General features: G+C 34.2%; 1 protein-coding gene across 4 annotated transcripts; it reads right to left on the bottom strand.

The window, feature by feature from the left end:
• Window positions 1-1,171: 1,171 nt before the first annotated feature.
• LOC116024583 (CAAX prenyl protease 2) lies at window positions 1,172-13,054 on the bottom strand. Of its 4 annotated transcripts, none has more exons than XM_031265504.1 (13): window positions 12,683-13,053; window positions 11,391-11,479; window positions 11,069-11,154; window positions 10,396-10,464; window positions 10,142-10,204; window positions 8,195-8,434; window positions 7,808-7,864; window positions 7,493-7,690; window positions 4,054-4,165; window positions 3,592-3,660; window positions 3,340-3,402; window positions 2,719-2,796; window positions 1,172-1,779 (listed from the first exon to the last, which is right to left on the bottom strand). In XM_031265504.1, the coding sequence occupies exons 5-13, from the start codon at window positions 10,166-10,168 to the stop codon at window positions 1,646-1,648; spliced, it is 978 nt and encodes a 325-aa protein (XP_031121364.1). In that variant the 5' UTR covers window positions 10,169-10,204; window positions 10,396-10,464; window positions 11,069-11,154; window positions 11,391-11,479; window positions 12,683-13,053; the 3' UTR covers window positions 1,172-1,645. The 4 variants fall into 4 exon arrangements, with proteins under 4 accessions (XP_031121364.1, XP_031121373.1, XP_031121390.1 ...); XM_031265513.1 differs by having other exon boundaries at window positions 11,391-11,475; XM_031265530.1 differs by lacking the exon at window positions 10,142-10,204 and having other exon boundaries at window positions 12,683-13,054.
• Between the last annotated feature and the right edge of the window lie 231 nt (window positions 13,055-13,285).

The raw sequence follows: 13,285 nt of genomic DNA, 5'->3' as shown, positions 1-13,285 counted from the left end.
AAAATCTAATAATTTCATTTCATAATTAAATTGACCATCACAATTGCCTTGCAGATGTCTTGATGAAAGCTAGAGTTAGCTGTGTTGTACAAAGTCAACCAGAGAGAGGCATAGGCCAATCATGACTGCCACTGACCTTAGAAAACCAAACAACAACAACGAAATCACCTTCGAAACCTTTTTTTTTTATTTCTAAAATCTTAAAACGATACAAAATTTTGTCATTTCGAATTATTGTTTGCTTACATATGAGATTTGAAATAGGATTCTCTGCTTAGCTCATTTGAATCATAATCTTGGGGGAGAAGTGAGAAGGATGACTTTGGTCACCCAAACTTGATGAGAAGATCTTAGAAACTATATCTTTAACACATCATTTCTATCTTCTTCCACAAAAACATCCCTTCTTTCACCCATCAAACAGATAGATAGATACACTAACTCTCAGGCTAACTGCAGCAGAATATATATATATATATATATATATATATATATATATATATATATATATATATATATATATATATATATATATATGAGGTAAGGTTCTGCAAACGTTAATTTTTCAATATATTTTAAGTGTCATTGATTATTTATTGAATGAGTTCACTTTCCTGGTATGGGTTTCTTGTCAAATGCCATCTTACAACTGAATTTCAAACCTTGTAAATACATACATTCACCTCAAATATATCAATCGTGCCTGGTACCATATGTGACTATATCGAGTATTATTGATTACAATTTTTAATCATATCCTGTACAATCATGCTAATATATATGTCAATCCGTATTTTTAGAGTTTCTATGTGCAGTGTTTGTGGACTTTTATATTGTACCAATCAGATTTTTTTTTTTTAGTAAATTTACAGGGTCTTTCTCTCCGTCCATTTAACGGTCCGAGGTCCACCCATGTTCGCTCCGGGAGGTATCAATCAGATGTTGATAATATTAAGTAAAACAATAATGTATAACACATTTGATTATATGAAGTACTATATGTACCAATGTGATTGTACAATATACTATTGGCATCTATACCGATCAAATAACTTGGTTGGCAAGCATTTCTCATTATAATTTGCAAGTTAAGTGAATGAGTTATCAAAAGAGTTAGTGAAAAAGTACTATAAACCTAGAAGATAATAATACTTGTCTAAGTTACTCATAATAATATCAACCATACTCAGCCATGTAATTTAATTTCATCTAAGTTGCTCATAATAATATCAACAATACTCAGCCATGTAATTTAAGGTAGAACCAACTGAACAAGTTGACAAAAGAACAACATCATATGCAGTCCTCATTTTTGAACTCTAGAAAATCATTTCCAGTACAAGTAAACGCCAGAAAACTTCAGACACAGATTGCTCTTATAAGTAAATAAATGTTTGAATACCAGGTTTTCAAAATCTTCTTTCCCAAGTCTGTAAGGTTAGCCCAGTGGCTCGAGCAAGTAGGCGACCAATACCTAATCTGCGAAGTATTTTAGCGACACCACCTCCTCGGTGGTGGGTAGTACAAGGTTGATGTTTGAACTTTGTATTCATGATCCACCTGCTGTTGAAGGGAGAGAGGAGTTACCATCTATCTTGAATTTCATATCGGAGTCCAGCAATCTCTATCGAGAATCAAGTCTTTTTTAGTTCCAAGAACAGTATCGATGCCAACAGTTGCAATTATCTGTCCTATTGTTATACAACTGTGGACTGGTTAGCGGAAAAAGAAGCCAGAGGAAACCCAGCAACCCAGCTAGAAATGCGAAAGTTGTTAGCCCTACAATTCACAAAAGAGATATTTGACATTAGGACATCAACATGGTAAATTGTGACCGTATTATTTCATAACAAATAATTTTTGGGCATCAAAACATTATGTGAGGTTCTGCAAACTTATCCGGTTATGCTTACTGTCAAACTTATGAATTAATTTCTCAACAAACTTCAAGAACTAAAGCTGGAACTCAAAAAGGAAAGTTAAGTTTGAATAGATGATGATTAGAATATTAGCATAATAGCAACCATAAAGATGAGCCAAGCGCAAACTTATAAGTTGGAACTGCAATTCATATGGCATAATTTGAACTTATCAAAAGTAAGATAAGTGGCATAATGTGGCCTAGCTTACTGCTGCTTGAAAAATTATAACTTTTAAAAAATGCCTTCACTTGAAGCTTCTTGAAAAGAGGTTTTTACTACTAAAGAACTTTTAGTAGGAGTTAAGCCCCAAAATAAGCCTGGCCTGAATGGTCAACAAAAATTTAAGAAGGGTTAAGAAGTCCAAACGAGGAGAAAATGTGGAACTTAAGAAGTAATTCAAGTCCTATTTCACCATAACACAATTTTCAAGCAAATTGATTAGGCAGGTTTCTTCGCAGAGGTAGCTTTTATACAAAAAGCAATAGATTATTGGTGAACAATTTACTTAATATATGAGGTCAAATGCCTAAATACAAAGATTCGGTATTGTAACAATCAAGGACAGAGGATCTTCTAGAAGCTACTTAAACCGGGAAAAAAAATAGTATTTAAAGCATACATGATCATGTTATTTAAAGTTTTATGTAACCTAGATGTAGTATTTAAGTATCTAATATGAACAACTGTACAAGTGCACTAAATGCATGTGCTTGTCAGTACGGCTAGGAGTAGCATGTATGAACTTTTATTTTATGTTGGAATTCAAAAGGTGAGTGCTAATCAACTAATCACATACCTGACCTCCTAGAAACTATAGCAGGCAAGCCCATATAATTACAAAAGATATGAGCAACAAGTGGAGCAACCAGATGCCCTGCAAACGAATAAAGGTAACAAGCAGCAAAAATTTATACTTATAGCATAAGTAGGAGAAGAAACCAAAATATGAGAAGTTGAAAAAAGCTTAAAACACTGACCAGGTTCATGAAAAATATGATCCGACTTTACATGAGCAGTTAGTAAGCAATGAGAGACAAGGAATTATATTCCATTTTAAAATGAAATCTCAAGAATTCATTTTCTGTATTGTGAATAAAAAATCAACACTGCCTCTTTCGAGTAAATAGAAATAAACGATACGCAAATCCTTACTTTCAACTGAAGCATTAGGATTCATTTATATATCTTTTATTAGCTCAATTTTGAAAATGTCATTCTTGTTTAGAAATGTAGTGAGGTTGTTAGTAAACACTTAAATGCCAAAAAGATATTAGGTAGCATTATTCCTGAAGATCTGAGAAGTATGCTAAACCAAAAATCACATGTCAAAATTCGAACAAAGAGAGAAGGGAAGCAAGTTATTTGATGAAACAAAAATAAGATGTATAATGAGCAACAATATCTAAGCATTTCCTACCTGTACGAATATATAGAAATGAAGCATATGATCCAAAAATGACAGTGTAGCCAAGCTGGAAAGCTACAAAGATGAGCACACAAAATAATTATTAATTCCCAACAATAAAGCTATGAATGGTAATTTATAGTAGCATTTCATCACCAATATTCTCTACTCTCCAGAGATGGTAACCTCCACAATGCCACCAGAAATAGGAAGAGAATGAGAGAAGTGTTGCATTCAAGTATTACAAATACAAAGTGGCTATACCTGCAACCATAAAAGCTTGGAGCAAGTTGCCTCTTCGTTGGGCATATTCCAATAAATGGTTCAAATGAGCTGCAAGGAAATGAAATCAAAGTTCACTCACTTTAGCATGGTATGTAATGCAAAGATTATATATAGGGGCTGGGAATTGGTACAACATACAAACTACATAACATAGAACATGGATTATAAATAAGATGCAGTTTTATCAGGGAGATGTTTTCCATCAAGATCATGCCAAAGGTTAAAATTTAAAAAATCAGAGAAAATTATTTCTCTAGGATTCTCTTACTATAGGGGTGATAAGTGATTTAAGGTTATAATACCCTTATAATTTCTCAGTATATGCATTTCATGTGCTGGAAATATACTTGTTTGCTCAGGTCCTCCATACATAAGTATAATCCCTAGTGCTTGATAATTGATGAGAGCAGCAACTAGCAAAAATGAAATTTGTTTTCTTACCTAAACTGAAAAAGACAGGACAAAGAAACACAACAGTATACGTATTGAATCCTCCACAAAGAAGCAAAGGAATCATACAAGCTCTAAATACAAGCTCTTCTGTAACTGGTGCCTGTTCAATAAAACAATATTAACTAGGAAAAATGGTCAAATAAACCCTTGAACTACGAAAAGCAATTAGACCGTTGAACTTTAAAAAGTTGCAAGACCCTTGAACTTTAAAAAGTTGCAATTAAACACTCCAACTTATAAATATTAGTCAAATAAGTCTTATTTAAAATTATAATGACGTGACATATAGGCCGCCGTAAGCCACCGTTGACCGCCACCATTCAAAAAAGCCGATTGTCTTCTCCATGTGTTGCCTTCTTGAAGAAGAGGAAGGCAACTAGCGCTGGTCACCTTCTCCAATGGAGAAGGCGACTGGACTAGTCGCCTTCTTCAGTTAAGGCAACCAGAGCTGGCCGCCTTCTCCACTGGAGAAAGCGACTGCCGATCGTCTTCTTCCATGGAGAAGGCAACTGTACTGGTACGACCGGAGAGAAGTTTCGAGTGTTTTATCATAAATGTAAACAAGAAGACATGGCTGGCAAAATGTTATCATAAAGCTTCTAGTCATTGACTAGCGGGTTCTAGCTGGAAAAACTTTGCACTTGAAAATTTTATTGAAAAAGATGACGCCTGCGTGTTTAACCTGGTTAGCCAAAGCGACAGCGCTGTCTCTTCAAGGTAAGCATTTTCCAAGTAGTGGAGGTGGTTGCACTGAATAGATTAGCTGGAACAACCTCAAGGAAAAGCATGCAGCCAACAAACACACCATATGAGCAGCTGCAAACTGGTTTCAAGTGTAATGAAGGGGTATTGCGGTTTTGTACTAACTTTATTCCACTCATGTTTTGTTCTTACATTTGAAATCCTGTATGAAGATTAATGGTAGAGATGTTGTGTTAGGATGACATCAACAGGTAGCTCTTTTCAATGATGTTAATGTTACAGATGCACCTAATGGCAACATTCTGGTCTATATCGAAAGAAACGTAAAGGAGGAAGAACTCCAGCCAACAAATTGGAGCTTTGGGCATCAACACCAATGGAAGTTAGGTTCTAGCAGCAACAAGTTTAATGGAAGGAGATCTAGAGCTGATGGTGAATGGACAGTAGCTGAAGCTTCAGTGTGCAACAGAATTCAAAATATTGCAATGAGGTTAGAAGATCTGACACCGCAGTCAAAATATCTGCTTTAGTCTTCCATTGGGTTGTTTGTGAATAAGGCAGTATTGTAGCCAAGCAAGGACGAAGTTGAGAGTAATCAAAGCCAAGCTTCTAGACAGAGCTGGTAGCCAAGTAAGGATGGAGGTGAGAGGAAGACTGAAGCAGAGAAGGATGGAGTGAGGAGCAGTTTCTTTTCCTTTTCATTACACTGTAGACCATGTTTTCCATTTGGAATCATCCCAAATGTGTTTTCAACTTTGTTAAGAGAGTTAGAAAAATGAAAAACACTTCTTTTTCAGTTTAGGGAACTATTTAAACTTGAACACAAACTCCATTTTTCCATTCCAGTTTTTTGTTTTTCCAAAAGTTTGGAAAGTTTTCCACCAATTGACTACACCCTTACCTTTTACCCTTCGAATTTAGAATTTAGTAGAGTTGAGGAGAAGTAGAATCAATTTAACCAACCCTACTATATTGATATCACAATTGGGATGAATTGAGTTTTTTCTTCAATCACCATATCTATTTTATGTGAAATTGCACAGCGAATTATGAAATGTCGTAAACCAATAACTTCACATACTACAAGTTGCAAAATCACATCTACTCCATATTCAATATATATATATATATATATGGATTATATGCAGATTTTGGCATTTTAAAAAAAAATTGAAATGTTCATACTCGTTATTGCATGAGTTAAAGCCAGGGAAATAACTTGCTGCTAATTATTAGGTCAAGTGCTGATACTAGGGGTGGAAATAGGCTAGGCCTCCGAGCTTTAGAAATTTAGGCCCGGGCCTACTATGGAAATCTAAAACCTGAGCCTAAGCCTAGGCCTGTATGTAGGCTTTTTTTTTAGGCTCAAGCCTGAGCCTACAGTTGGCCTAGCCTCTCAAGCCTTTTTAAAAGCCTATTTAACATATAGGTTTAAAGGCTTCTAAATAGATCATAAATAGGCTTTGAGCCTATTTAGGGCCTCCATTTTAAAGCCTTTTAAAGTATACATGTAAAAAATTTATAAAAAATACCTGAGTTCAATTGTATTATTATTTGTTATCCTATATAATATCATAAATAATAAACAATCAACTCATATAATTAAGTAGCGATATTTCATTAAATATTATGACAGTAAAAGCAGCTAATAAAAAAACCTAAACAATAAGAATATATAAAGCAGGATTAGCAACAATAATGTTTATAGTTGAATCATAATTTATAATGAGATTTTGTAGGTGGAGGGTTAGAGTTTGATAATTATATATACTTGGGATTGTATTGTAAATATAAAAATATATATTAGGTATAAAATAGAATATATATATATATATATACACACACATATACATATATACATATATATATACATACATATACACATATATATATACATACATATACATATATATATACATATAGGTCAGGCCTGAAGGCCGAGCCTGGTATATATAGGTCTAGCATGTTTAGTTAAATAGGCTTTTCAAATTGGCTGAAGCCTGGCCTTTTTACTAAAGGAGCTAGGCCTGACTAGGCTTTAATTAGGCCCGGACATAAGCCCCTACAAGGGGCCTAGCCTATTCCATACTAATCTTCCTTCCAGAAACCCTGTATGAGGTGGCAGTTTTTAATACTAAGACCATTATTTTTGCACAGAAAGAAATGATAAAAATATCCTAATTGCAGAGTTTGTATAAAAGGTCATATATTTCAGAGTATTGTACAAGATATATAGGGAAGCTTGCAGAGAATTAAATAGATAATTCCAAGATAAGCCTAGTCTAAAGGAAGAAATTGCAACAAATATATATATTGACATATTTAAGTAGTCGTAATACTAATTACATAGCTTCCAATTTTGATCTTCTTTTCTATGTTATGCTACATTTGTTATAGTAGCATTTATTATGATAGAGAGGACATTAACAATAAAAACTTGACAGATTTTTAAGAATTGGCTGTTTGAAGATGTTCTAAAAAATAACATCCAAAACCATGACATTTTACCATTAACAATTATAAATATGTAATTGTTAACCCTACAACCAAGCTGTTATCAACAAGTTACAAATAAATAAATTTTAAAAATAAAATTCTCAATTTAATTAAACAAAACAAAAAGGTCCAAACCATAATGCTAAATGATAACATGCTTTTTGTATAAAATGGAAAACAACTAGAATCCAGAAAAATTACAGATTAACAAATTGGTGAAGGCACTAACCACAAAATAATTGCGCCAAGCTGAGATATTGGTAGCCATTGAAAAAACTGAGTTCACGAATCTTTGAGGGATGGTTGACAAAATGTTTCTACCATCCCCCTGATTTTCTTGGCAGGAAACCAAAAGTAGCAATGCCTCCAACAAAGACCCGGCATACATAAGAGCAGTTAAAGATAAAGGAAAGACAGCAGCTTGCCACTGTGTCACAAACAAAAATAAAAGATCAGCACTTCGCCCTTTTACAAGCTGTGAGTGCTTAATACTGAAAACAGTATGCCAAGCAAACAATTTCAATAAATCAGATTTGAAACTCACAAAATGGTCAGCTCTGATGCCATAAGCACTTAATAAGTCTGATGCATCTAACTCAATCTGGACCAAAAACATAAAATTCAGGCCATTAAACAAACAACAAAATATATAACAAAAACTGTTGCCTGGCTCCACTAAACTTTGATGCGAAGAAGTAAAGATTAAAATCTTAGAAATAACTATTTTTTAGAATTTTAGTAAGCCACTCAATTTAATTTTCCATATGGCCACACTCCCATTTTCATTTTCAACAATGTGCTAATTACTGTCAATCCTTCTACAAATATTTGTCTATATTTTTCCATATAAAGTAATCAGGATAGTTATTCATTTCAATTTGCAAAGGTTTCCACTATTAACAGGAAATCACATTTTGGATTGGGGGCTTACAGGGAGGATGAGAGAGCAAGCAATGAGTGAGGCGACGGTGGAAATGGCAGCACAGATGAACCGTCGGATCATGAAGGATTTAAAGGAATCGGGCGGCGGCAAGCGGAGGATCAGCGTCGGTGAATAGAGGATTGCAACATAAAATAGCGCCATGGATATAGATGCTATTACTGCCGTCCATTTCGAAACACCGGCGGTGCCAAAAGTCCCGCCGTCAATAGCTGATTCTTCCATTGTCATCTGAGTTGCATACACAAACCATTCATGGATTAGTCCACCGAATTTTGTGTGTGTTTTGTGGACTTTAGGTTGACTTTCCGGCAAGGAATTCTTCCCATTTCTTCCATGATCGGAAATCTTTAATTTTTTTTGATAACCAGGTTTTCGTTTTCGTCAAACTATAATCTAGACTCAAACTCAAAACTCATGAAAGAAATAAATCTCAAGTTATCCAAATGATTCAAGGCACGCAATCTATATAATTATACGCACAAAAAGTCTTCACCAACCGCCCATTCGGTGAAATGAAACTAAAATTTCACTCACATAATTTCGAAGGCAAACAAATTCCCACCTAATGGTCAAAGTTCCCTACCATTAGAAGGAAGATTATTAAGCATTGATTGGTCCATCGAGCTACTCCGAAATGGTCTAAGGGGCATTTTAATCATTTCAACATGTATACGGGAAACATTAAGAAAAAAAGTAGAAAATGATCAATGTCGCCCCTAGACTTTATTATATTAGCATTAGGACCCTTCATTGTATCCAACATTACTCTTAGGAGGCGCTTGGTTAACGGAATTTCAAATTACCATATAAAATGTAAGATTGTTGGAAATGTTAAATTACTATGTTTGGTTAAAACTGAGATATTTAATATATAGATGTTTGGTTGAAGAGTTAGTTTTATGTTATAATGGTTATTTTACTTTAATACATTTAACATATTTTTATGTATTTCAATAAATTTTAAAATTAAAATAAATAAATAAATAAATAAATAAGAGCTTAAACTTGAGAAACATTGTATGCATTGAGGGGGAGAAAAATCAATGGGTTAAAATGACAAATTTAGTAAAAAGAGGATTGTGAGAATACATACAGAAGGGAAATGAATCTCACATTCCCTTCAAATAGATAAAAATATTGTGGAGGTTAAATTACATTTATGAGAAAATTACATAATTTGAACCAAATATGAGAGTCTTATATTCCCAAACAAATATAACATTGGTTATCTTATATAACTTGAACCAAACACCCCCTTAAACCCTTGAACTTAAATTTAATCCCATTCCTTACTCCATGTATTTACTCATTTGTAAAAAAATAAAAATAAAATAAAAAAAAGTTTAATTTGTCACTTATGTCAAATCATCACCACATCAGAGGTTAAGTTATCGTCATATAGAAAAACATAGCACACATAGAAAATTAGTTACCGCCAAATCAACTATATTCTATTGAATAGCTCAAATTATGACTTAATTGCACTTTTTTCCTGTTTAAAGGATCTCGATGAAACTATTTTAGTTATGGTGCTCAATTACACTATTTGGTCGACTTAAAGGACTTATTTGACATTGTTTTTAAACTTATGAAGGGGTTAAAGATTGATATTGTAATCTTTTGTTTAGTATTACAAGTGGATGTTATTAGAGTAAAAGATCTTTAGTAATTTGTTTATAAACTTTAATTTTATCTATATTTTTCCTTTAAATTTTTAATGTATGGATATGAATCAAAGGTATATGATTTTAATTTTCAAAAGAATGAAAGGTTGAAGGTGACTTTTGGTTTGTTAAAGTCTTATAGCATTATTCTAGAAGTATGCTAAACCAAAAATCACATGTCAAAATTCAAACCAAGAGAGAAGGGAAGCGGGTTACTTGATGAAACAAACATAAGATGTATAATGAGCAACAATATCTAAACATTTTCTACCTGTGCGAATATATAGAAATGAAGCATATGATCCAAAAATGACAGTGTAGCCAAGCTGGAAAGCTACAAAGATGAGCACACAAAATAATTATTAATTCCCAACAATAGAGCTATGAATGGTAATTTATAGTAACATTTCATCACCAATATTCTCTACTCTCCAGAGATAGTAACCTCCACAATGCCACCAGAAATTGGAAGAAAATGAGAGAGAAGTGTTGCATTCAAGTATTACAAATACAAAGTGCCTATACCTGCTACCATAAAAGCTTAGACCATGCTGCCTCTTCGTTGGGCATATTCCAATAAATGGTTCAAATGAGCTGCAAGGAAATGAAATCAAAGTTTACTCATTTTAGCATGTTATGCAATGCAAAGATTATATATAGGGTCTGGGAACTGGTACAACATACAAACTACATAGATAGAACATGGATTATAAATAAGATGCGGTTTTATCAGGGAGATGTTTTCCATCAAGATCATGCCCAAGGGTTAAAAATTGAGAGAAAATTATTTCTCCAGGATTCTCTTACTATTTAAAGTTACAATACCCTTATTAATTTCAGTATGCATTTCATGTAGGGCTGCATACGAGCCGAGCTCGAGCTCGATCAAACCTTAAAATTGAAGCTCGAGTTCGGCTATCGAATTTTTTATTTAGCTCGAGCTCAACTTGACAGGCTCAAGTGTACAAGCTCAAGTCGGGCTTAAATCGATTGGCTCGAATTGAGATTGAATTTTCGAGCTCGAGTTCAAGTCAAATTGCTCGAAACTTTCAAGCTCAACTTTGACCTATTTAACTTCATTCTACAATTAATAATATAAATGCATGTATCCATACATAAATAATAAAAACTTAATAATTTAGAATCCAGAATAAAATATAAACCAAAAAATTACAAAAAACTCAGCAACATTAGTTACATGGTTCTTAATCTGGCAAGTGACCGAAAAACCAGTCCTACGCAGGTATGGAATATGCAGAATAGTATCAAAAGCTCTTCAATTTCCTGAAATTAAATCACAAGTATGAATGACAAGCCTGGTATCTTAAGATCACGGGAAAAAGTCAAATCCATGTGGTTATATTTTAATCAAATGCATGTTTTAGAAAGTGGAATCTACATACTGGCATGTCTCATGCAAATCATTTAAGTGAAGATTAATATGGAATGATGAATTTTGTCAATAAACTTAGGCAAATAACACCAAATGAAATGAGCTAACTGCTCCATTAAAATCATACCACCATAGTTGGAGCCCAAAGAATCCAAAATACAGCACTTGAGAAATGAACGCAAGCTTGCGCCCATGAAAGCAGCCATATTCTTCTATCTAGCCAAGCATAAACAGTTCATGAAATCATGATATGATATCGCAGGTGCTTCTTTATACATATTAATACTCAAAATACTCAAGAACATTTCAAGAAAAGTGGGATAAAAAGAAAGAAATAGTCAAACATAGTCACACATTTCACCCAACAAGGAATCAAATCCAGAACATTACAGGCCAACAACCAATGAGAAGATATCTATGTTATTTACATTTTATATCACATAAAGTACACCATCTAAACCAATACTCCCAATTTTAACCAGAGTTTAACTTCTTTTTTTAAAATGTTTTTTTTTTCAGCAAAACCAACTGCACAAAAGCAGCAGTAAACATACCAATAAGCCATCAGACAACTCAATATGAACAATTCAGCAGCTGAACATCACAAAAAATCAAAAGGAAATGACCAAAACATCTAAAACTTTCATTATCAAATAATCTAAATGGCTCCAGATATACATAATATAATCACAAAGAAGAAAGCAGAAATGAATCACTAAAAACAGCATCAGATTATCAACCATTGTCCTAAATATTTGTTCTATGTTTCAGCTATGGGATGCTTCAATTAGCTTTAAAACTGTGCAAACTTCATCAAAATCACAGCCTTACAAGACAGACACAAAAAGACTTTCAGCTTCCCACAAATCTTTGATTTTTTCAAGTCCTTCCTCTGATTTTCTAGTCCTTTGCTTCTTCCTTTCCGCCAGATCTTTCTTCCGTCACGGCAAAACCCACTATGTGACTGGAACCCACTAACAAATCTTTATTCTGTTTTCTGTCAGTATTATAGAGCTGTCAAAGCAGGCTGGCGTGGGCCGTCAAAGCCCGCCAAAATGCGGGCATGAGGGGCTGGCCCGGCCGGCTTGGGTTAGGTCGGGCCGCCAAAAATTAACTTTTGTTATTTTTATTTTTATTTTTTTGGTAATTTTGTAACTTTGTGGCAATAAATCAGTAGTTCAGTACACTGCTAAAAAAATCAACCATACAACATTCAACCATTATAGTATTCAACATACAAGCAAAAATTTGTAAAAACTAAAAAAATAATAGTAATGATTCAGAGTATTAAGTATTCACAGAGAGTGAATAGTAACTGCAAATTTGAGTTTCAATTCAAGTATTCAACATTCAATATCATTATATCAATAATTAAACAAAATAAATTAAATTAAAAGGAAATAAAATAAATTTATTTACCTGGCTAATTGGCTATGCTGACTGACGGGAGACTGGAGGGAGACTGGAGGGAGACTGGAGGGAGACAGGGAGTGGAGCTCTGGAGTGCCGGACGTCGAGGAGCGTCGATGGTTCGCTGCCTGAGCTCGATGTCGCTGTATCACTGCGTGCCTTAGTCGACCGTCGTCGAGAAATTCGGAAGGAGGCGGCTGACGAGGAGTGTGGACTGTGGAGTACGACAGGCTGGAGGATCGACGGAAGAAGTCAGAAGGGGATGAGAATACAATTGAGAAGGGGAAATTACAAATTAGGGATTAGGATAGGGAAGACTAAGGACTAAAGAGGGGGAATTGGTTGGCAATTTATATCTGGTCCACAGTGGGACGTAGTTTTGCCAGCAAATTTTACTGTGGAGAACTGGCGAAGTGGAGTCGTGGCGACCTGGCAATTAGGGATTTAGGGGTTAGGTCGCGTGGTCCTTGTGGAGACGGTGGAGTCGTGGATAGTGGAGTACAGAGCCAAAAATGTAGATCTGGGTCCAAAACTATATCTATTTTGTCTTTTTTAAAAAAAATTAATAAACATATTACTGAATATAGAGTTGTCCAAAAATGTGTAAATGTA

This window comes from Ipomoea triloba, chromosome 1 (genome assembly GCF_003576645.1).
Source record: "Ipomoea triloba cultivar NCNSP0323 chromosome 1, ASM357664v1".
NCBI classification, from domain to species: Eukaryota; Viridiplantae; Streptophyta; class Magnoliopsida; order Solanales; family Convolvulaceae; genus Ipomoea; species Ipomoea triloba.
Note: the sequence above shows the minus strand (reverse complement) of the source record. Positions and strands in the feature narration are given on the sequence as shown.

What these genes read in the sequence shown, in the direction of transcription:
- LOC116024583 (XM_031265504.1), bottom strand. Translation starts at nt 10,168, where the DNA reads ATGCTTCATTTCTATATATTCGCACAG. An exon ending in CTTGCTCTCTCATCCTCCCT is followed by an intron (nt 7,865 to 8,194) that starts GTAAGCCCCCAA and finishes TTTTTGGTCCAG; the next exon opens with ATTGAGTTAGATGCATCAGA. An exon ending in GCATCAGAGCTGACCATTTT is followed by an intron (nt 7,691 to 7,807) that starts GTGAGTTTCAAA and finishes TTTGTGACACAG; the next exon opens with TGGCAAGCTGCTGTCTTTCC.